The 25,000-nt window shown below is 46.6% G+C and overlaps 1 protein-coding gene across 2 annotated transcripts; it reads right to left on the bottom strand.

Annotated features, from left to right (window-relative positions):
• Positions 1–715: 715 nt before the first annotated feature.
• LOC121307784 (septin-2) lies at positions 716–24,393 on the bottom strand. 2 transcript variants are annotated; one of them, XM_041240066.1, is made up of 13 exons: positions 24,274–24,393; positions 20,844–20,904; positions 20,605–20,704; positions 20,337–20,423; positions 19,784–19,907; positions 17,949–18,083; positions 17,672–17,789; positions 10,293–10,394; positions 9,841–9,986; positions 8,117–8,209; positions 7,771–7,828; positions 3,053–3,161; positions 716–1,970 (listed from the first exon to the last, which is right to left on the bottom strand). In XM_041240066.1, exons 2-12 carry the CDS (start codon positions 20,877–20,879, stop codon positions 3,093–3,095), a joined length of 1,068 nt encoding a protein of 355 aa, XP_041096000.1. In that variant the 5' UTR covers positions 20,880–20,904; positions 24,274–24,393; the 3' UTR covers positions 716–1,970; positions 3,053–3,092. The 2 variants fall into 2 exon arrangements, with proteins under 2 accessions (XP_041096000.1, XP_041095999.1); XM_041240065.1 differs by having other exon boundaries at positions 20,853–20,904; positions 24,274–24,378.
• Positions 24,394–25,000: the final 607 nt, after the last annotated feature.

Genomic DNA, 25,000 nt, shown 5'->3' with positions numbered 1-25,000 from the left:
AGGCGAGTGCGTGCGTGTTGATAAGGACGGGCTTACCTGATTTAACCAGCCTGCTCTTGTACCTGATATTCGTGCTCATAGTGCTAATGCTGTCGCTCTATCTATTCCCGATTCAGTACAATAGCGGAGACTCTCCTCCTGCCGGAGAAGCTGCAGGCATTCGCACCGGGGGCGGAGCCAAGAGCTCCCCGCCCCGCCCACCCACACAGTACGGAACCATGATGCTGCATCTCATTATAGCTCTTCGGTGCACGATTCGCGAAGCAGTACTGAAAACGGGCATTATTATTTAATAATCATATAACAACATTAGGTTTTTATTTTGTTTTGCTATGTATTGATTGACTGCAGTGGTGATTTTTGTAGTGCTGTCAACTGATTCTCGTTATTGCGTAATAATGATTTCTGACGCTTCTTTAGTACTTTAACATCTCCTTGTAATTAAAGCCACTTTCTCTCTTCCAATCCCACAAACTTGATCAATCAAAAAAGTAACCGTTAATAACACCTGGAATGGTTAAACTGTGAAATAAAACGCTGAAACGTTTTATACCAGCGAAACCTGATGCTATTAGTTACTAAAGCCACATTTTGTTGGTCTACTGGCTGAAGAAACTTCCTGTCATTACAAAAGTAGAGCAGGCTTCCGATGAAATATTTCTCAATACAAGAACACCTCCTTCCCTTACTGTGGGATTCAGGGGAAAAGAAAGTCTTTTGTTTTGCACACATCTTTATTGTTCAATGTTTTATTAAAACCGTAGTGTTGAAGTACCAAAAATAACAAATAAAACAAAATACAAAAACACACACACATGCAATGAGTTTGACAGTACAGAGATTCACATAAAAAAGTATTTTAAAAACAAACTGCCCGAGAGGAAGGAAAGGGAGGGACAATTCCATTCCCAATTTCTTTTTAAAATCCATTCCCAATTCCAGTTCCTTCAAAGGATTTGATATTGCAGAGACATAAGTGTAGTGATTGTTCAGCTGCTTTTATCTGAAGCCAATTTGAATTGCTTAAGAGCGACTGAACAACTGACCCCCCCCCCCCCCCCCCGTGCTGCTGCTGGGAGAAGCTCGTTTCAGCAGAATGCTGTCGACTGCGATCGTGATCAACGAGGCGCTGGAATTGATTAAAAGGAATGGGCGATTCTTTTCAAAAGGAATTGAAGAACATGATTTGAACCCGCCCCTTATTGTCACACACGATGCACACAAGAGCCGCCCCTGTTACAGGTGTTACTGTGAACCAGCTGGATCTCCTCCTGCATGCAAACCCTGAGCCCAGATTAGCAGCACTACAACTGTGGTCCAGGCGAGCAACAGTGTCAAGCTTGCGTCTTTACTGCGCGTTCAGATAATAATGACATTTTAGGGACCGCTAACAACACGGATATTACAAGTGTACAGACACTTGCTATAATGACAAACACTGTGTGTAGTGTACCGATGTGCATGTGCGTGCGCACATTAGTGACAAGGCTATCTATCCAATACAAGATTATAAAAGTGTTTGAATACATGCTACTTGCTGTGCGTTCTAAACGTTACAGTACTAACAATAAAAAAGCAAAAAGCAAGTTATTTTAAACGATGAATTAAATAGGAAGCAGTCATACTAATAATAGCAGTGAAGAAAAGATACAGAAAGAAGAGCACATATACGCTTTCTCCCAAAAAGCTAAACACTGTATATAGTCAAGGCTGACTCACAATTATACACAACGGATTGGTCTGTATTGTTTAAAAACATAGAACTAGGCACTTAATACATGAACATGATAGGAGATTATATAAAACTACCCTAGAAACCCCCAGCATAGCACTGATATCTAACAGCAGGACGAGTGTGGGACACGGTGCAGGACTGGGATTCTGGACGCTGTCTTGTTCACTGCTCCTCTTCGTCTCCTCCTCATCTCAATATAGTGTGTCCTGATCGCTTGATGGAGGCGGCGCCCCTCCTGCAAGGCAGAGGGCAAGGCGGTGTTACATGCAGAATGCTCTTCAAAACTGAACTGCAGAGTGTGAGAGACAGAGGGAGCACAGGCTCTGTGGAGATCCCCCTGCCTCCCACTTCACTGCACTGCTCTCCTAACATGACTGCATGCCAGCAGTCTGAGCAAACTGTCAGGCTCCTTTTGAAACTGCAAGGGACTCATCACAGGAGTTACCCAAGCAGCAATGAATCTGACTTTAACTGTCACGGGCAACCCAGCACAACTGTTTCAGGTCTGTAGTAACAGCAGCTTTGGAGCAGGGTGGCTCTGACCTGTGCAACGTGCAACTTGCAGACATTCACACAAAGCAAGTTTTTGTCTGGAGAGAATTGTGATGCACAGATCGATAATTATAAACAAACCAATTGCACTTGCAAAACTGAACTTGACTGCCAGAGCACAACCCACTGTGTTTCTCTGGGAATTTCATTTCACACAGGGTTTTTTTTTTTTTTTTGGTCAATGTGCACCATCTAGTGCACAAGACAAGAATTACAACTGAAACAACTTGATCCCATCACAGCATTACTAAATTCACCTCAGAAATTCTCCTCATACTGTCTGAATGAGCAGGCACCCTGGAGAGGGGAGGGGTGATCACAGCATTACTAAATTCACCTCAGAAATTCTCCTCATACTGTCTGAATGAGCAGGCACCCTGGAGAGGGGAGGGGTGATCACAGCATTACTAAATGCACCTCAGGGTTATCAATGCAAACAGTATCAGGGCCAGTCACACAGCACTGGAGTTTGCACCATTTTTTGTAAAGGGAAGAACAAACTGCTAGAGCAAAAGAACCAGCAACAAAACAACAAAGGTGCACGTAGAGCCCACTGTAACGAAAAGAACCGCCTGATCTGAACTTTGTTTTGCTGCCGGCTGGTACCTGAAGCTTTTCAACACTGGCATTTTTTTAAATTTTTTAGAATAAAAGCAGGTGTTTGCAGAGCCTGGTGGTAAATTCAAATGCACAGTGAATACTGGTGGGTGGATGGAAGGCACTCCAGTTGTAACACAGCATCCAGCTCACCCCAGCTTGCCCTACCTGTTTGATCATGCAGGGGGGCGCGGCGCCAGGCGGCTCCTCACTCGTCCGCGGGCTTCATTCTCATCTGAGCCTGCATCTGGTAAATCATCTCCTGCATCCTGCGCAGCTGGGAAACACAAACACAGCACACACAGGGTTAATACAGAGGGGCTTGCCGGGCTCACGCCACATGAAGCCCAACAGTCAGGCCAGCGCTCACCTTTCAAAGGTTTGCTCACACTGTGCAAGCAGCAGCATTGCTCTCTGCGGGCTCTGTGATCTTTGTGTACACAGCATCATTACAAGCACACACGTGGTGCACACTCACAGACACACTGCAGCATGCCAGCTAATGCGCTGATGCTGCACGGGCGAATAAAAAGGCTCTATAATAAAACTATAACCTTTCATTGTGTGGATAATCTTAACATTATAGTCATGTGCTAGCAGATTATCTTGTGACTTATCTTGATCTCTATACCACTACACTGTTTGCATACACAATCATTTTCCGTCATCTGTAACACGAGTGAAGCAGGGATGGTGCAATACTCATCATACAAGTTTTGCTTAAGACATTATACAGCAGCAAGATGACATGGTTCTCGGTGTATGGGCAATGCTGTTAAGCAGTGTGTAATCTGAGCTGGCAGTTTTAAGAAGTCTCTTTGCAAATGGATCTTGTGACTTGGACGCTGTGCTAGACATGCCCAGGAAAACAAATGTTTGCCTTAAACCTTTAAAAGATTTTAAAAGGTTTTAAAAAGGCTCATCGTAAACGACCCCGACAGTGACTCAAACAGGACGGTTTAATCCACTCTCAAACCAAGACAGACCCGGGGTGGGGGGCGGAGGAAACAGAAAAGGAAAGAGCTGAAAGAAATATCCAGCAGCACGGTCATGACAGGATATGATAAATCCGCTGCAATCAGAACCAGCAGCTCTGCAATTAGCGTGAATCATGCAGCATCTTTAAAACATCCGCCTTCCTCATCCCTCGTGACAGATCAGAGGCGCCCGCTTCACGGGGCAGGAACACCGGGTGCTTTGTTATGTTCTGGTTTCGGTTTTGAGATTGCTCCAGGTGTTGGGTGTTTCGGCTTTGCTGGAATACTCTAGAATTAGAGCGTGAACACGGCACCAAAAACCTTCTGTTTAATGTGAAGAAGTGGTTTAAAAAAAAAACAAGATGCCATGAACATGATGCTAGATCCAATGTCCTAACCCTCTGAACCAGTGCAAAAATCTGTCTTTGTTTTGAAGAAACGTATATTGTTAAAAATAGCCCAGTATAACATTTAAATTAACATTAGCAGGTTTTAGTTACAACAGACTTGCAGAGAGACAGAATAACCTCAAGCAGAAACGCTTGGACTTCAGTTTGAAGCTTGTGGAGATGCTGGTCAAGGAGGTTTCTTTGTGATTTTCTACACTTCACACTGTTGAGTGTTAATACCTGTGGATGTCTCTGGATTTGCTATGGAAGAGCTTTCAGATGCTTTGCTATGAAAGGCGCTATATACAAATAATGTAATTGATTGATTGATCACGGATTACTGATCAATAGAAACCGTATCAAAATTGTAAAACAATGACTTGCCCAGGTCGGTACGGATTCTGAACAGGGTCCGGTCACAGCTGGACTTTACTGCAGTCTTCAGTCTTCAGACTCCTATTTCAGCCTCCTTCACAAGGGAATTCAATGACTAGCTTTGCAATGCAGCTGAGCATTTAAACCCCCAGCCCCTGCACCGGGTGCAAGTTAATATGAAGAGACAGCGAGAGCGAGGCTTCCAACAGCAGCAGTCCTGCCAGCACACTCACACCCTCGATCCAACAGGAGCAGTCCTGCCAGCACACTCACACCCTCGATCCACCAGGAGCAGTCCTGCCAGCACACTCACACCCTCGATCCACCAGGAGCAGTCCTGCCAGCACACTCACACCCTCGATCCAACAGGAGCAGTCCTGCCAGCACACTCACACCCTCGATCCACCAGGAGCAGTCCTGCCAGCACACTCACACCCTCGATCCACCAGGAGCAGTCCTGCCAGCACACTCACACCCTCGATCCACCAGGAGCAGTCCTGCCAGCACACTCACACCCTCGATCCACCAGGAGCAGTCCTGCCAGCACACTCACACCCTCGATCCACCAGGAGCAGTCCTGCCAGCACACTCACACCCTCGATCCACCAGGAGCAGTCCTGCCAGCACACTCACACCCTCGATCCACCAGGAGCAGTCCTGCCAGCACACTCACACCCTCGATCCACCAGGAGTCCTGCCAGCACACTCACACCCTCGATCCACAGGAGCAGTCCTGCCAGCACACTCACACCCTCGATCCACCAGGAGCAGTCCTGCCAGCACACTCACACCCTCGATCCACCAGGAGCAGTCCTGCCAGCACACTCACACCCTCGATCCACCAGGAGCAGTCCTGCCAGCACACTCACACCCTCGATCCACCAGGAGCAGTCCTGCCAGCACACTCACACCCTCGATCCACCAGGAGCAGTCCTGCCAGCACACTCACACCCTCGATCCACCAGGAGCAGTCCTGCCAGCACACTCACACCCTCGATCCACCAGGAGCAGTCCTGCCAGCACACTCACACCCTCGATCCACCAGGAGCAGTCCTGCCAGCACACTCACACCCTCGATCCACCAGGAGCAGTCCTGCCAGCACACTCACACCCTCGATCCACCAGGAGCAGTCCTGCCAGCACACTCACACCCTCGATCCAACAGGAGCAGTCCTGCCAGCACACTCACACCCTCGATCCCAGGAGCAGTCCTGCCAGCACACTCACACCCTCGATCCACCAGGAGCAGTCCTGCCAGCACACTCACACGATCCACAGGAGCAGTCCTGCCAGCACATCACACCCTCGATCCCAGGAGCAGTCCTGCCAGCACACTCACACCCTCGATCCACCAGGAGCAGTCCTGCCAGCACACTCACACCCTCGATCCACCAGGAGCAGTCCTGCCAGCACACTCACACCCTCGATCCACCAGGAGCAGTCCTGCCAGCACACTCACACCCTCGATCCACCAGGAGCAGTCCTGCCAGCACACTCACACCCTCGATCCACCAGGAGCAGTCCTGCCAGCACACTCACACCCTCGATCCACCAGGAGAGTCCTGCCAGCACACTCACACCCTCGATCCAGCAATGGAGCCCTTGTTGCTCCCCGGTATAGAAACGTCTGCCAGGACAGAAATCCCACGAATTCTGCTGTAATCCCCAATACAGGGAAAATACCCAGTGGCCCGCCACCTAACCCACAGCACAGACTGATTTCCACTGAACCTGCAGTGGGCAGCCTTGTCTACACACACAGGAGAATGGGTTCAGAACTGGGTTCACAGGTTTGTCTGGGACAGTGTTTGAAACGAGAATCACACAAATCCCATTTCCCTCCCTGAAATGATAAGTCTTTTTATAGTGTATATAGCGTACACACTGTATATAGTGCATTGTGAGTTATGGCACTGTGCATAGGGAGTCTCTAATTGTGAGATGCAAGACTCTAATTGTCTAGTTGTCATCTCACACAGCTTGGCTGAGAGGGCCACAAAGTGACACAATAACTTATTAGAAATAATAAAAGCGGATCTTGTATTAGGAGCTACTATTAAACATAAAAACAGTGTTGTTTATCTTTTCTTTAGCTGTTGGTTCTATGCATATGTAGGATAACATGTGCTGGAACTCTTATCAGTCACTAAAGGGATTTCTCACAACAGACTGATAACAATAACACATAAAACACAAAACCAAGCACGACTCCAGCAAAGCTGTGACTCCAGCTCTTCAGCAGGATCACGAGTTTACAAGGCAGGCAGCCCACAAGGCAGATGAAAGCCAGCGATGCCTACATCAACAGGACTGGAAAGAATGCCAGTGTCTCCAAATGAATGAACGCTAAACCTGATCAGGTCACTTTCAAAAGGGGGAGCTGGGGTTTAAAATAACAGCAACAGGATTTCAGAATTCTTTAGAAAGATAATGTGCAGATCAGCTGTCTTCCTGTGTGTGTGTCTTTGGAGAAGGCCTAGGCTGGGAGGGTTTGCTGATAAAAGGTTTATGCAACGTGAACAATGAGATTGGCTCCAGATCAAAGAGGTTCCATTGTTACTGTACTGGACTTCCAGGGGAGACCTGGTCTCCTGCACCTCTATTGTAAACACAGAGGCCTTTACTGTATGTACTGGGGGTGAGAGAGAAGTGAAGAGAGCAGACACCGATCCTTGCAGGACAGTAGGCTGTTTGGACAGTCAGACATCCCAGTGATATGGGTGTGAAGAACAGGCACAGGCCACACTGTGAACTCCCTCCCTGACACCGGGCAGATCGGAGACATTTCTCCACTGCTTCCACTCGACGAGGTCTATTTTAATGACCTAAACAGTGGCGGGTCTTAACACCGCCACGCTAGAATTTGCTCTTAGCAGTGTATCTTTATTGTGTGAAACAGGGGGGTGGGATGGAGATCCAGCACAGTTAAAAACAGCTGACCTGCTCAAAAGCTGCAGCTTTTATCAAACCAAGACTAGCTGAGGCTTCCAGATAGAAACATCAGCAACCAGAAGTTCATTCTGCATCACTGACTGAACAGCCAGACATCCCTCTGTACAGGGGTGGGATGGGGTTACACCGAGGCTCTGCTTATATATTCATGCTGGTCCCATACGCTGCTTTTACATGAATCTTAAAATCTCACCTCAGCCTCCTTCTGCATCAGGATCCTGTCCTTGTCGACCCCTTCCTCCTCCACTGCCCTGTAGGGGGAGACACAGCGCACAAGACACTGAAACATCACCAGCAGACAGCCAGCCAGAGGGCAGCGTGGTTTAAGACCTCTGCCACTGTATAACCGAGTCATGCTGGGGACGCTCCCTAGCCCTTCCCGGCTTTGAGCCAGATGGAGATCTCAGGCCAGAACTTCACGGTTCAGTTCTTGGCTGGACAAACAGCTAGTGGAAAACCACCCACACGGTGAGGACCTGGGCCCCACCAGTGGCAAAGGGGTACTAGAGAAGGAACGGGCTCCGCAGGGCTGTACCCACCCCGTGGACCGGCCGGGCCTCTTCAGACGCTCCGAGCGGAAGTTCTCGTAGTGCAGATCCTGGGTCACCTCCTGCAGGTCCTGCATGTGAGTGCTGGGAAGAGAAAACAAATAAATCAACCTCATAGCCGATCAGGCGTGCCCTTGCTTCCCACACCTGTGCTTGTGTCTGAAACAATGTCTTTTTTTTTTTTTTACTGTTCAGCAGCGGATGTATTTCCTCTTTTGTTCCACAAGGTGGCGATCTGTGCTCAAACACCAAACGCCACACCGACCGGAAGCGATGACAAGGGGATTTTTAGTGCTTACTTAACAAAATAAATTCCTGGATGCAAAGCAAGCAACAAATATTCGCTACAATGAGGTTTATGCAAGGATTATCCAAAACAAAGAGAAACGGCTGGTTTCACATAGCCTGACTGAAACCAGTCAATACCACAGCCATCCTAGGTTTACATACGAATTGTTATCGAGAAATACAAAGTGAAAAAGGATTTCTGCTGCTTCTCTTTGGCCCGGGTGCGGTGGGGTTCCGATAAAGGATTGTCCGGTGCCAATCGCTTACAGGATTTTTCCCCAATTACTAACAGCAAAGGATCATTTATTTTCTATTTGCAAGATGGTTACCAGGAATTCAGCGGTTTCGTGGGCAGCAGGAAGCCTGTGTTTCTTGTAATTGTCCCTTTTCTGTTTCCCATAAAGAGTCTTAAACTCTACAGCCTTACTCCTCACTGACCTTCCTTCCAGCTCTCCCAGCTCAAGAACAGGGAGTTGAAATCCCTGCACTCCAATTAACTTTCTGCATGCTGCTATTTGTTCCAGGAACCACACTCGTTTTCTGTGCGTCTGGAAACCAAGAATTGAGTTTTCAAGAAGCCCGACAGCACAGGTAACGCGATTAAGACACGGCTCTCTCTCTGCAGCCACGGAAATGTCAACGTGGCAAACATGGCAAACGTGTCCCCAAGCGTTTCCCATGCGCTTCACTGTGCGCTGCAGTGCTTTCAGAAGATATTCCCTGTGGCAGTAAACTCTAACACATGGAGAACTGAAGCCAGGAATGAACAATGCTACTTTAAGATTTAACATCAGAACTGCGAACTCATGGGTACAGCCTTCTAACCAGGGATCCTAGGAATCAGTCTGCTGCTGAAAAACATTGATTTTCTGTGTTGTCTGAGAATTTGTAGTTTTACACTAGTGGCAACACAGGCAGTTGTGCTTTAAATTTACCTAAACATACTTGTTCAATAAGACCGCTTCTGGTGTACAGTGGTGAAGGTAGAACGAGGTGCGCCGTCACATTCACGTTGAAACAGAGCTGTAGTTTACTTCAGTATCCAGAGCATCGTTAGTAATGAACAAGCTGCTAAACTCGCTGAAAACGATACAACTCACCCCTAAAGACCAGGTCAATGAGTTCGGCAATAGCCACCCAGATGACAAAGACTAACTCGTGATAAACTATTTATATTGGAGATAAACTAATATTTATATAGTTTTTTTGGTTTGTATTATTGCTACACAAGTATTTGTAATGTTAAAGTAAAATTCTTAAAGTATTACTGATTGATGGCACCCTGGTGAGCGTGTGCCTTCCTCAGAATTTAAGTGTACCAATCAATACTCCCCATGTTAACTGTTATTCAATAGTACTGCTTGTGAATGCTATAGTGTGACGGGGTGCGGGGGTATTGGGGGTGCAGGAGGTGTCCGGTGACTCACACAAGCATGGTGCGCAGTTTGAGGAAGTCGTTGTGCTCGGGGTTCTCCACCTCCACCACACCCCAGGGGTACAGGCGACCTCTGATCTTCTTCCCTTTCACCTCGATCAGCTGGTTCGATCCAATCACAGCGAAGGGGACGCTGGCCTGTGTAAACAAACAAGCTGCTGTAATGCACAGACCCAGCACTGCACAGCACCTGTGGAGTAAGATCAAGCACCGAGCTCCACCTCTCACCCCACCAAACTGATCTGAAACAGTGAAACACTGCAACGTCACAGAAGGATGCATGAGCAACACTAACGGGCATTAGGGTACTACACCTGAGCTGCACAGGGAGTCCCAGTTCAGATCCAGCATGGTTTAGATGAACGGAATGGAACCCTCGGGTGCTCAACTGCACACTGAATAAAACTGCAGTTCCCTCCCCGCTCCTGCAACGGCTTCTCTCACCTTCAGGACTCGGGTCTGCTCCTTGAACTCCTCATCCTCGTCCGAGTCTGCGTCTGGGAGCTGGTAGATCCGGATCCCCTGCTGAGCAATCTCATCCAGGATCTGAAACGACAGCAGAGAGAGGGAGAGAGGGAGGGGGACGGAGAGAGAAAGAAAAAGAGAGAGAGAGAGAGAGAGAGAGTGGGAGGGGGAGGGAGAGAGAGAAATAGAGAGTGGGAGAGAGAGAAACATTTCAGGCTCAGTTTTAACGTCCAGGTTTATAGTAACGGCAAGTCATAAAGAAGAAACTCTCCTGCCTCCTGGCACCAAAGGGAAAAGAAACTGTGGACAGCGCCTGTCCCGGTCTCATTACAGCGTGGAGTCCAGTGAATAGAAACTGTGGACAGCGCCTGTCCCGGTCTCATTACAGCGTGGAGTCCAGTGAATAGAAACTGTGGACAGCGCCTGTCCCGGTCTCATTACAGCGTGGAGTCCAGTGAATAGAAACTGTGGACAGCGCCTGTCCCGGTCTCATTACAGCGTGGAGTCCAGTGAATAGAAACTGTGGACAGCGCCTGTCCCGGTCTCATTACAGAGTGGCAACGCATCTCGTGTCTTCATTTACTATTAGAAATAAACTCGCTCACTAAGCAGGGTTTGTTTTAAATCCACGGATTCAGAGTTTATCGTGGTCACATTTTCTGAACGTAATCCAGGTACAAGGGTAGAATCATATCAAATCACCCTTGTGATTTCAGTTCAACTTTTCTAGGTGACTGGGCAGGACTACGCTTCTTAATTTGAAGCAAAAGCAGCTACAAAAGAACATGATTCTGTGCTTCGAACTGAGAAACAGCCGTCCTTTCAGACATGAGGAGACTGGTGGGAGTGAAGTTACTTCACCCGCTCCCTCCTGTAATTAAGCACTAGAATGATACTTTGTCAGAAAGGCATTCCTTTACTGAAGGCATGACAGATTGCTGATGTCAAATACGCAGCAGACTTCACGTCAAACGTTTCAGGAGACCAACAACCAGCCCCAGAAAATGCATTCCATTTCACAAACAATTCTGAGAGTAACAAACCCTGCTAAGGATTTGCAGGGCTGTTCTGCAGTTTGAGTGCATTCACGTCTTCCCCTTGATCTCAATCTTCTCAACATGACTGCTGAGCTAACAAAAATCTGAATCACAGAATAAACAGATCAAGGAATGGGGTACTGTAGTGTAAACCATCATTTTTAAACTGTTTTACAGGAAATTCTTAAGATAGAACACATCTTTAAGAAAAGCTTCCTGTTTTTCTTCCTCCCTTCTTTTTGTACAACACACCCTTTAAAAAGACAGACTGAACTCTAATACAATCATTACACAATTAAAGCAACAGCTTTGCAATAATATTTGCTCTGCTGCCCAGACCCCTTTCTGCCACCCAGCCAGCCAGGAGTGTACTTTGCATTGTTCTGCGCTTCAGATAAAGAGCCACTAACTCAACACCTGATCGGTAACCCAGTAAAGCTGCAGGACAGGGTGAAAAGAGGAACGCAGCCTCAGCAAGCCCTGCAAACAGTAAACGCGTGACACTGTGTGCACCAGGGACACTTTCATAAACCGAGGAGGCTGGCTGAGGCAGGCTGAAGGTGGATTTTGCTGCATTATTAAATGCAGTTATGTGTAATCACAGCTTGCACGAGTCTAGGCATGTTTTGCTGCAGTGTAAGGTAGTGTTTAAAATAAGAAACATATCCTACATATTTCCTACATAAGGTAGCTAGAGGTGGATTTTAGAATTAAGATTGAGACAGTTTAACTCTTGCAGGTCACAATGTCCCCGCTTCTGCAGTCTTTCTCTCTCTCCCAGTGTCTGAAAGACTAGAGACTAATCTTTTGCCTGTTTCAATGAACTGGACAAACCAAGGCTCTGGAAGCTCCAGTTTCAACGCTTTCTTAATCCAAAGCCATTCATTGGTGTGGAAGTGCAAGATCTACACTTGAACTGCACACAGGTCTGGACAGGATAACAGCATGGAAGGAGAACAACAGACCAGGTAGCTAACCTTGCGTGTGTCCATACATAAACATTTACAAGACACAAACTGTTTCAAATTGGTTCTTTGACATTTCTCTCTGTAAAGATCGCTGTGCCGCTGTGCATCTGCAATCCTTCGCATTGATGTATTGACGTATGACCGTTTGATTGTGCTTATCTCGTGCCAGATCCTCCCCCCCCCCCACTCCTGTTCTGCAAAACTTTCAAATAAACTAAATCTGAATCTAAAACTAACAGTGTCAGCAACTGTGTACATCTGGGGATCAAAACAAAGATAAGGAAGAAAAAAATAGTTCTGTCAAAACGTTTTTTTTTTAAAAAATAAATAAATAAAAAACCGCGGATCACTGTAATTCGGGATAATGTGTTTCAAATATCTCGAAGTCTGAGTCCGTTTAGGGATGGGGTGCATACTTCAGCTCTCATGCTTTACAGTATTACTGTTTAATACTAATCCCCACCCCCCCTGCTCCCGGCCTGACACAGCTCCAGGAGACAACGTAATTAGACAGAAACACCGTTGACAGATTCACAGGGCGGGCAGGTGGGAGTTTACCATCACCACGGCGACAGATCAACATGACAGACAACTTCATCACGCCCTCTCCCCATCCTCTTCAATACGTTACTGATTTATCTTTAAAAAAAAAACTAATCAAGTTACAGGAGCTAGAAAGGACAGTGTTCACTTCTCCTCCAAGGTCCCTGGTTTGAAACCAGCTCAGGTCACACGTGACACGGGTTTGGGAGTCTCTGGTAGAAACACACGCACACATTCAGACTGGAACTGGCCTGTACGAATGGAACTGATGCTGTACACAGTCCAAATACAATACACGGTCCAGCGGCTGGTGATCCCCACTGTGGTTTTGTGCTGCACATCGCATGGCTGAGCCCCGACGCAGTTCCAGGTTCTTGTGCCTCTGCAATGGGTTGCCCTTGAGAATATTCTCCCGCAGTTCAAACGCAGACGCCAGTCCTCTCCGGGGAACCTGTTATTTTAAGGATCACTTGAAAGAAAAGCTGAAGGAGGGCCGCTTTGGGGGAAACCTTCTATTTATTGTTTTAAAAGTTAAAATAACCAGGACAGTCTGAGCAGGGTCACGTTCCTGTTTCCACTGCGGTCCCGGGACAATAGGCAGCGAAAAGACCCCCCCATTCCCAACCCAGGCTTCTGAAAAGAACCCACCCCCACCCACTCCCAACCCAGACAAAAATAAAACATGCAGGAAGATGTTGTTCTTTTCTCTCTCAAACTGCTAGGTGATCCAGCTGACACCTTCCTTCAGGTTAGCTGCATGCCCTGCTGTCCTGCTTCATCACTATCTGAACATAGACCTTTAAACATGTCACTCCAAATCGACTGATCAGTTTCCACAGGACCCAGCTTTTACTTCAGAGTCCTGAGCGTACTTGAGAACACCGAACAATACGAACTTTAGAAAGGAAGCCATTAACAGCTGTGTGCTGCTCTCAGGAGACGCTGGACTTCCTTGTTTTAGCAGCCTTCTCCATCCCACCGGCCAGCTTTGAGCAAACTGCAGGCCTCTCTAATAAACGAGACAAACAAACAAACAATCATTTCAATCCAGCAGAGTCCGTACCTTCCAGCGACATTCTACAGCACCTGCAAGCCTCAACAGGAACCTCCAGCTGTACTCTTATTGAAAACTAACAGTCTGCTTTCTGGACACAGCAGACACGGACAGCAGCTTGCAGATAGATCGTGGATAAAAAGAGGCAAGCGCTGAATGAACGGGGAACAGTGCAGGGCAGCGATGGTAAAGAGGTATCACTGCAGACACAACTTCATCTGGATACGACAGTCTCTTCAGAAACACTTAACTTATTCTGGAGCAGCGTATGCAAGGTCCTTGTTTAATGAATCAGGAACCCTTGTGCACTGACTGCGTGCATCTGTCTGTCTGTCTGTCACACTACACTGTGACCCTCGTGCACTGATTGTGTTCGTCTGTCTGTGTCACACTCTATACTGTGAACACGAGAACTGTCTTGATTTTGCACCAGTCCTCATCTGAATTATCATATAGTCTTAGCCTCCTATAGGGGTGTGGTTTGCACACTCAATTTTATGGTAATATTTCTTATGTACGGTGTATTATTCAGCTATTATGAGAACCCCCCCTTCTCTCCCTCTCTGTATTTGAGTGCACTGGTTAGAGTTGGGGTCTGCTTGAAGACACTACAGTTCAATAGGTTCAAAGTCTACCGCTGGCACCAGTCCATATAAACCAGCATTCCCTTCGCTCAGGAGTGAGCAGATCAGACAATAACCCTCCAGATACAGTCTGGCTCTCACATACATCAATGTGCTCGTTAATGGACAGTAACATTTTATTATTCTATGAACAATCCAGAACTTTCTGTACAGTAAAAACCACCCACCAACAAAACAAATCAAGAAAAATAAACACAAGGCACAAACCTCAGACCCCTGGGTCACGTGCAGGGACATTTAATTGCGATTTGTTATGGAAACAAAAGCAGCCCATCTGTCATGTGGAAGTGACAGCAGGGAAAGTGTTCCTAATCCAGCCCCACTGCTGCACCCTCAGCCCCGCTGCTCACTGCACTCTGTTCACACAAGACAATCCATCAGACCTGACAAGGTCCTCAGGAATAAACCGGAGTCAAACAATGACGGGAAAAAGCCCCTGACAAGCAGCGCTAGAGAATGAAATATTACAGCTCTTCCTGCAGCAATGCAAAACACACAGGAAAGCGAACCTCATTCTGTGCTGGGTTCACAATACAGAGCTACTGCTCCACCATGGTCCTGGGGGACTTGTGTACAGTCAAGTATTTCTCAGCGTTAATCTTCCCACGAAAAACCAAGAAATCAGAATATTAGTTCCCCTCTTGTGGAAAAATAAAAAAACTTTTCCTGTTCAAGTTCGAACAATGTGGACTAGAGGTGCCGTTAAGTGCGCCGTTTCCTTTAACAGACTCTCAGGTTCATATCTGGCTATGCCCTTTTTGAAGCAGCATTCACTGGGAAATGGTCATTCAAATAGATGGCAAAATTCACACGTCGCTTTATAAAGGTCCCCCCTCTACAGCACCACAGAGAATAAGGAGCAACCAGCGTGCAACTCAGAGAAGACAAGGCCAGCACTGCACGCAAGAGGGGAACACAGAGGTTATGTCTCAAGTGGGTTTAAGCAAATTGATCATAAACTTGCTAACAGTTCAAAACGCTTTCACTTTTATACAAGTAAATGTGCTTGGGATGTCCTGCAAGGGATGTGTCCAACATCGTGCTGGTTCAGACCAAAAAAAACTATTTCTACGTCCCCTAGAGCGACAGTACAGGAACTCTGCAGTTAGGTGTTGATGTAAACAGTGTAATCGAGTCGTTCTCATTAAAATAATATTTCCTGGTAACCGCTTGTAAATTGCAGGATGTTTGTGACAATACTATGGGAATTTGCTAGATGTTTACGCAAAACATTTGGGAATGTCCACTGGGAAGCAAGAGGAACAAAACCTTATCTGCGGACAAGCTTTCAGGAGACGCATCCCCTCCGGGACATCGCAAGGATTACAGGAAATCGGAATTCAGAGCGGTTTATTAACAGAACAGAACCTTGATCCTTTTGAGCCATGACGGAAAAGGCAGAAAGTCATGCCATGCCTCATATGAATCGGACTGAAAATCAGGTTGCCTTGTTCCAGTCTCAAACTGGTGCTGCTCAAGTTTTTGTATAGTTCCCCATTTACAAATCCCTTCACACTTCAAAGCGGTTTGATCTCAGTCTGCTGAAGGTGGAGACAAGCAGGACTGATTCCAACCCGCTTTGAAGCGTGGTGTAACTCGCAAGTGAACCGAGTGTTACAAAAGAACAGCTCAAGAATACTGAAGCACTTTATTTCCACGTCTTTGATGCCTGGCTTTTCACATGCTAAAGGGTTACCCTGAACCTTCACTTATCCTTCAGAAACACACAGCCAGACAAACAGCATGCAGAACCAAAGACTGCTGTGAAGAACAGATCCAGCGCCTGACTCTGCTGATAAGATTTTATAGCTTCCTGTCTTTATAGAAATGTATTGCAATGTGTTCCAAAACCATTTTCATAATAAAAGGGTAATTAGTGTAGCTGTCAGTCAGTCCTTTCCCATAGAACGCACGGGGGAGGGTGTTAACAGAGGCAAGCCCAATGTGATCTTGCTAGAACTAGATCTGCATTTCACTTGCCAACATATGAACCACAGATTCAACTGGTTTTGTATATTAATTCCATCCCAGTAATCCTTTATATCACAATACCTGTCCCCAAGCCATGGTATTTGTACATGTTTGGATGCACCAACTTCAATCAAACGTACGGTACTTTCAATCTAATTTTATTGTAATGAAATAAACTTTTGAAATCCGTAGCGGTACAGAGTGAGTCTGGTGGATGTGCGTGCCTGTGTCCCACGGGTTTGATAAACACCTTGCCCTTTAAAATCTTTCACAATGAATATTGTTTCAATAAAGATCTGTTTTATGAGAAAAGAAAAAGAAACAAAACTGAACCTGGTTAGTACCAATCCCTCTGAAGTTCAATGCAGGAGAAATGATGTCACGCTGTCGGGAAATCCGATTTGCACAATCTCGTCTCGTCCAGTGGCTAATTATTTATTTGGTTTTGTTCTGATACAGAAGCACACTTTTAAGTTCCAGAGTCCTTTGTTAGCGTGCAGGGAGATCTGGAGCCCGGCCAGCCTGTTGACGGGGGGGCGGTCGGATTGTCCTGATTCGGCTCCAGCAGCGCTGGGGCCCAGGCCCCCGCTCTGCACAAAAACAAACACCTGGGGGACAGGGGGCCTGGAGGAAGCAGCTGGATTGAAACAGCGCTGTCAACTAAAAAAAAACGTAGGAACTTTTCAGCAACAGTGGCTTGAAACCTGGTTCTAAGAGACCGAGAGAACTAGTTTGATGTAACTTTACTGTATCGAACCCAAAGCCTCTGCTGGTGTGCCGTGCAGTGGCCTGAAACCTAGTCTCCTGAAACCCAGTCTCAAGCTTCATGTTTCCTCAGCTTAAAAAGAGACAGACTGACCCTCACCCCCACCTCTATTGTAATCAATTATTTCCATTCAGGGGTGTTCAGAAACAATGCATACCGGTATATATATATTGCATGTCTCTTCTCGTTTCGTTACCATTGCATTTCCCTTCTGCACAGTGAAAGCCCTCTCGTTCTGGACAGAGTGACTAGGAACAGCCTCAGATTCAGATCAGATTTTCAGATTCAGATCATGTTGCATCTGGTGGAGCTCCCCCCCTGCTGTAAGAAGCAAGTGAGGTGGTCGTTCTACCCAGGCGCGTTCAACACACTCACCCTTCTCTTGAGCCGGTCCCTTTCTTTCAGAGTCAGGGTATCTGCCTTGGCAATGACAGGGACGATGTTCACCTTACTGTGGATCGCCTTCATGAATTCAACATCCAGGGGCTTGAGGCTACAGAGAGAGAGACAGAGACAGAGGCTGGTGTTGATTCACAGAAACCTTCACTACAAAAAGAGATTTAGATATGTATGTATTTACTTTATCCGTGTCACTGGTTCTCAAACCACCCCTCTCCCAACCGCTGTGTCTCCTAGGAGTCCTGGATCTTACCCGTGTCCGAAGGGGGAGATGAAGTAGAAGCAGCAGTGGACTCGGTTGTCCACGATGTGTCTTCGGTTCAGGCCGCTCTCATCGTGGAGGTAGCGTTCAAACTGGTTATCAATGTACTGGATAATGGTTTTGAAGCTGCAATGGTAGAAACAGCGAGGCTACACAGAGAAACAATACAAGCACAACTAGCACTCAAAGTGCTTTCTTATGATGGGGTGTGCCAGGCGGGGTCCTCTACATTATTCACTGCTCCATTTGTGTTGGAGAAGACCATGTTAGACCATGTGGGTGCAATTCCTGATCACAGAAGAATCACGTGACGCGATCGTTGCCCCTCAGGTAACAAAGCGGGAGGAGCCAACAAAGTTGAAAGGTCAGAGTGCCAAACGATTTGTGTCGAAGCACAGACACATGGTCAAACAACGTGGGCAGCTCCGAACAAGCCCAAAGCCAGTTAAAGAAAGCTGGCAAGACATACAAGCCAATAGAATTAAAAAAAGTGACATTCAAAAGACTAATTTCTTTACAAACAACTCTGCAAACAATATTATAAATGATAAATAAAGGAACGGTGTCTAACTCTTAAACTCTGAAAATAATCAGTAGCAGTGCTTAGTTAGCGGCAGTTATCGAGATTAGAAAATCTTACAAGCAAACATCAAATACCTGGCTGTTGCATGTCTAGACAGACCGGTAATAATTTGGAGTTTCTAAATCCTCTTTCTAGAAGCTGTTATTAGAAATGAAGACTACGATGTGTGCGTTCCCAGTAATGAACCCTACTAGTGAAGCCACCTATTATCTACACACACACAGAGACACACGCGCACACCAGCACGGCCACTGTCACAGCTGGCAGAGGCACGCAGGCAGGTAACAGGGAAGATCACACTACAATCTGGAACTTGATCTAAGAGCTCCACTGAAAGTGTAGCATCCCACAGGGCTTACACACATATATATTATATACACACACGCACGCACACACACACACACACACACATATATATATAAAATGTGGACCAGCTTCTGCTGCATAAAATTCAAACCGGCGATCCTGGCTGCAGCCTTTGAGGAGGCTTGTGTATCTCTCACCCGGAAAACCAGCAGACTAATTTGAAAATTTGGCGTGGTCTTCATTACAAAACAGTGACTAATATGTTTTTAATTGCGTTTTCTAAAATTATAGACATGCTAAAATTACAGTAAATTGTGCAGAACAGAAAAATGGGTTTGGATAAGCAGTGACTTCGGGATGGGGGGGGGGGGGGGCGGGCGATTGTTTTGACAAAATGGGGGGGGGGGGGGGGGGGGGGGGGGGGGGGGGGGGGGGGACAATAACTGCCCTGTATGCGTGTTGGACTTGCCTCAAAGGAATAAACACGCAATCAGCAGGAAATTGAGACTGCAGCACAATGCCCTGCCTAGGAACCCTGCAGCTCAGAAGGGCAGGAAGCTGGGAGCACTGTTGCAGAGAGGGAGCTCACAGTGGCTCTCTGCTCCCCTGTCCCCCTCACACCCTGCATGGGACAGGGGCTGCCGATTCACCCCTCCAGGACTGCAGGAAGAACAATCTGTCCCGTCAGCAGACGCTCTGAAGCGAGGGGCCCAGCATGACCCTTCTCCATCAGGCTTCCTCCTTCTTGCAATTTCGTTTTTAAATAAATATTTAACCCTGTCCTGCTCCCTTTCCAGTGGGAAACCACTGTAGCTGCTGTGGTTTCAATACATTTAGCCTGACCTAACCGTGAAATCATCAGGGCCCATTGTATTTGACCAGGTTCCAGTCTTTCCACGCATGTAGACGTTACGAGCCGGGCCGGTGCAGCACTCACCAGTCTTGGCTGTTGATCGCATCCCCGTAGCCCGGCGTGTCGACCACAGTGAGCCTCAGCTTCACGCCCCTCTCCTCAATCTCCACCGTCGATGCCTCAATCTGAACCGTCCGCTCGATCTTCTCTGGAAAAGACAAGCGACGCCCCAGCAGCAGTCAGTAAACACCTCACAGCACGCCAGGCTGCTACACTGGGAAGTGCTGGAGATAGCACGGGAGCTTGCAGTGGAAGGGGACAGTGAGAGGTGAGCAGGTCAGTCATTACTAAGAATAAAGCATGCGGTTTGTTTGTTATGAGTCGTGACACACAGCACGATCTTCATCGGTCTACATCGGCTAAAGCTGTCTCTTCCACTCCTGGTCTCTGTCCCAACCCTGTTCTAAATTGTTTAATTGAACCAATTAAACCTCCATCCAGACCCTCAAGTAGATCATTATCTCATTTTAATCCCTGGGTCAGAATGGCCCTCCAGGACCGTGATTGGACGCCCCTGCCCAACACAAACACAGTCCCTGGAGTTTCAATGGGAACAGCGGAACAGAAGCGCGCTTACCTGCAGCTCCGGGAATGAAGCGCTCCGGGTACAGGTCTGTCAGGAACAGGCTGTTAATGAGGGTGGATTTCCCTAGACCCGACTCGCCTGTCAGGAGGAAAATACACATGCTCATTTACTTACAGGGTGAATGGGAGTGTCCACAAATGCATGTATGTATGTCTAGTGCTACATACAACACATTTAGATAATTGCAAAGAGCAAATTATAGACATGGGTGGCAATAAGAAGCAAACTGTAGCAACGACATTAAAAAAGCAGTACTTACCAACTACCATCAAGGTGAATTCAAAGCCTTTCTTGACTGATTTTCTGTGAACCTGGTTGGGCAAGTTAGCAAAGCCCACATACCCAGCAGCTTCTGGAAACTGAAGAAAGCAGCACACTTTACTAGGCAACAACTGATGAGCTTTAAACAGCTCAACTTGAGATACACCCCCCCCCCCCCCCCCCCCCCTCCACAGCCCTGCAACAAGGGCAATAATGCAATACAAGTAAATCAGGTACCTCACCCACCTTCCCTTTCTCTCCAGAGTGAGACATTCTGACAACAGCCAAGAGCCAGGACCTGTGAGGAGGAAGAGCACACAGAGAGGAGTGAGAAGAAGAGCACACAGAGAGGAGGGTGAGAAGAAGAGCACACAGAGAGGAGGGTGAGAAGAAGAGCACACAGACAGGAGGGTGAGAAGAGCACACAGAGAGGAGTGAGAAGAAGAGCACACAGAGAGGAGGGTGAGAAGAAGAGCACACAGAGAGGAGGGAGAGAAGAAGAGCACACAGAGAGGAGGGAGAGAAGAAGAGCACACAGACAGGAGGGTGAGAAGAAGAGCACACAGAGAGGAGGGAGAAGAGCACACAGAGAGGAGGGTGAGAAGAAGAGTACACAGAGAGGAGGGTGAGAAGAGCACACAGAGAGGAGTGAGAAGAGCAGCACACAGAGAGGAGGGTGAGAAGAAGAGCACACAGAGAGGAGTGAGAAGAGCACACAGAGAGGAGGGTGAGAAGAAGAGCACACAGAGAGGAGTGAGAAGAAGAGCACACAGAGAGGAGTGAGAAGAACAGCACACAGACAGGAGGGCGAGAAGAGCACAGAGACAGGAGGGCGAGAAGAAGAGCACACAGAGAGGAGGGCGAGAAGAAGAGCACACAGACAGGAGGGTGAGAAGAAGAGCACACAGACTGGAGGGTGAGCCCCGAGCACACAGACAGGAGGGTGAGAAGAAGAGCACACAGACAGGAGGGTGAGAAGAAGAGCACACAGAGAGGAGGGTGAGAAGAAGAGCACACAGACAGGAGGGTGAGCCCCGAGCACACACAGAGGAGCGTGAGAAGAGCACACAGACAGGAGGGTGAGAAGAAGAGGACACAGACAGGAGGGTGAGAAGAAGAGCACACAGAGAGGAGGGTGAGCCCCGGGCACACAGACAGGAGGGTGAGCCCCGAGCAGCTGAGGGCATTCAGCTCTGTCATTTACACACACATCAGCACAGCACCTTCCCTTAGAGGCAGAGCTATCTTACTAAAGCAACAAATAACAAAAAAAACATTTAATTTGATTAAGTACAGCCTCCTGTGTCAGGGAGGAATATTATTGCTGGACCCTGGCAGCTGAGGCAGCACTGCTATGGAAACTGATTAAACGTGCTCTGATTTATCAGCTGTGGAGACATTACTAAAACAGTACTAGACAGTCAGGCAGCAGCTGCTTTTTTGTGTTTCGGCTGCAGACTGTAAGCTTGTTACAGGAACTGGTATAAGTTAAGTCATCTGTAGGGTGTCTCTTATTGTTAAAGGATTTAAGAGATTGTGCAGCTCAGAGGTGAGTGACATGACGGGGCCCAATCTCCCACTGTGGCCTAATTGCCCATATAATACATCTACTATGATGGGGGAGATTTGGCTGTGATATGCACACAGGGGCAAACGCAAGGACTGTGGAGCTGGTTCTCTAATCACAGGTTGAGCTTCTCTGAGGGAATGATACGATGCCGAGCCCAGCTGGCGACGGAAAGAGCTGATTGATTAAGAAGTTGCCCGCTTGACTCGACTCCTTTCCTAGCAATAAAACGCCTCACTGAAGCAGCGAAGCGCTTGGCGAGCCATCCCACGGTATACGCGTTCGAGAAGGAAAATTCAAAGCAAACACCAAAGACCTGACCTTTAACACACCATCCTTTTCACACCATCAAGGATCGAAAAATAAAAAACAGGACTGCATTGTATCATGATACAGTGTTATAATTTAAGGAACTGCTATTCGTGGTGGTTGACTGTACTTCTTGTTAATGAAAGCGTTTTGTAACAGGGAATGATGACTGTTTTAGCTTCCCCAATGCTATGCCTGGTTGAAGACGCCTCAGTGGAGACACAGCGGTTGTTTTCTGCTTGCTGCTTGGTACTCTCTTCCAATCGTGGTGTCTCTTATGCGTCACATGATTTTAATGAGCAACCAGGAGTTTTCTGAATGTCCCAGAAAAACATGGGAACTCTTTACATGTATTATTATTATTATTATTATTATTATTTTATTATTATTATTATTATTATTAAATAGTTTTAAATAACACAGATCTTGAAGCAGAAGGTTTACTAAATATTTGGACAATGCAATCTCCCTTTAATCATACTAAAAACAGGCTACATGTGGTTTACAGAAGCCCATTACCCACTCACATTGTTTTTTCTGCCTCCCAGCAGCTTGCTTTCTCATTCAAATGAGGGTCAGCATTTACTTTATACACAAATCCAGGGGCGCTGGAACTAGGGGTGCAGGGGGTGCGGCAGCCATCATAAACAGGGGGGTACAGTTGTGTTCAACGGTTTTCAGCACCCCCACTTCAAAAACTGTTCCAGCGCCTAATATCTCAATGAATCTACATGGATGGGAGGTCGCTGACTGTACGGCGATCAATAAGATAATATGACTAGAACCATGTGATGAACTACAATAAGCTACGCTGTGCTACTGGACTCGTATTGCAATAGGAACGATGGCTAAAGGAAGTATCACGATTCGTCGCTACACAACGAATCGCTCCTTCCTCGCCCCGATATTATTTCAATAAAGTGTAAATATATTGTTTTTCTTCTTAATTCAATCAGATGGGTAGAATGCCAGAGTAAGTTTGTTAGAAGCATCCAGAAAATTACAAATTAACCTCAGTTAAATATTTCAGTAGTGGCGCTCAGCCATGTCATTGTAATGTCGCACACACACTCGCCAAGCGCTTCCTTAATGCTCATTGAACACGAAAAAAAGCAGTTCGCAGAGCTTAAACAAACAAACATCACAATTTAAAATAAGAGCCACGCCAATATTACAAATGCTTTAATTAAGCCCTGACGAAACATGACTCGGTAATACAGTTTTGAAATGATATAGTGCTAAGGCCAAATCGCAATAATGCCGGGGCCCCGCCCTTTTCACTCAAACTAATTAAAACTTTACAAAGCAGTGAATTCCTGGCAGCAACGTTGTTGTGAAGTGTTAGTTCATTTTGGTTTGCTACACTGCGCAGCTGTGCACGGTGTTGTGAAAAAGTTGTTTTTGTTTATCACATTGACAAACTGCAGCATTTCAGGAATGCAAAGAGGGCAGACGGGAACTTCCTGTCAAAAATAAATAAATACCCACACCCAACAAGACCCTCTTACACACGGTACGTCTAAACTAAATCATCCAATAACCGCCAAAAAACAAACAAACAAAAAAACCCTATCCATTGCAAATGTAGCCAATGCAAGGAACAAAAACAACTGCACCTGCAAAATCTCTTCAAAACACACAACTTAATCGGCCTCTGGGCAAAGCTAAGCCAGCTAACTTTTCCAAAGCGTCCCTCTTTTAATAACTATCGGATCGGTTCTGCGAGTCAGCATTCCGACCGCCCGAACGGCACATATGAAAATCGTCAGTGTTTGCAATGAGATTGCTTACCTTTGTGTGCTGTAAAAGCTATAGACACAGTTTAATTGTGCTGTTCCTGTCTGTAATGAATCCCAGGCCACTGTCGGGAATCCGGAAGCTCCCCGATGTATTCCGCCCTCATCCCACACTGCTCAGCTCGACTCTAAACAGGAGCGGAGAGCATCGCGACTGCAGACACTTCGGAGTCAATGCGGAGGGTGCATTCGGATTAACGCATTTCATCTAGAAATATTGAAGCTGTGTTTAGCTTATGTTACACTAAATCTGCTCAGATCCCTTGGGTTGTATTTATTATTAAAAAAAAAAAAAAAAAAAAATCATAATGCATCCTTTTAAGGAGGATATCAGAAAGAAGCGGGCCTCTCGGTATAGGGGTGCTGTTGAAGGATGCAAGCCGATGTACCCCCATGATGAGAGGCACAGAGCTTCTGAATGCGTGTGAATCGGCTTGCGTTTTACAACACCTATACTAGATTTTAAACGTGTAAACTCACCTTGTATTTTACATGTATTATTATTATTATTATTATTATAAAGTGAAATAAGAAAACTGGCAGTACAGATGATCTTACTGGGACATCTGCTCCAAATCTGAATAATAATAATAATATCTGAATAATAATCGTGTGCAATTAAGAAATGTATTATACAGCTCCTCTGAAGCGCCTGGCCTGGAAAGCAGACAGATGCCGCGCTGTCTGATTTGGACACCCGTACCTGCTATTGCAGCTGAATT

The sequence above is a fragment of the Polyodon spathula genome, chromosome 58 (genome assembly GCF_017654505.1).
Source record: "Polyodon spathula isolate WHYD16114869_AA chromosome 58, ASM1765450v1, whole genome shotgun sequence".
Lineage (NCBI taxonomy): Eukaryota > Metazoa > Chordata > Actinopteri > Acipenseriformes > Polyodontidae > Polyodon > Polyodon spathula.
The sequence above is the reverse complement of the archived record's forward strand: the minus strand, read 5'-3'. Positions and strand labels throughout refer to the sequence as shown.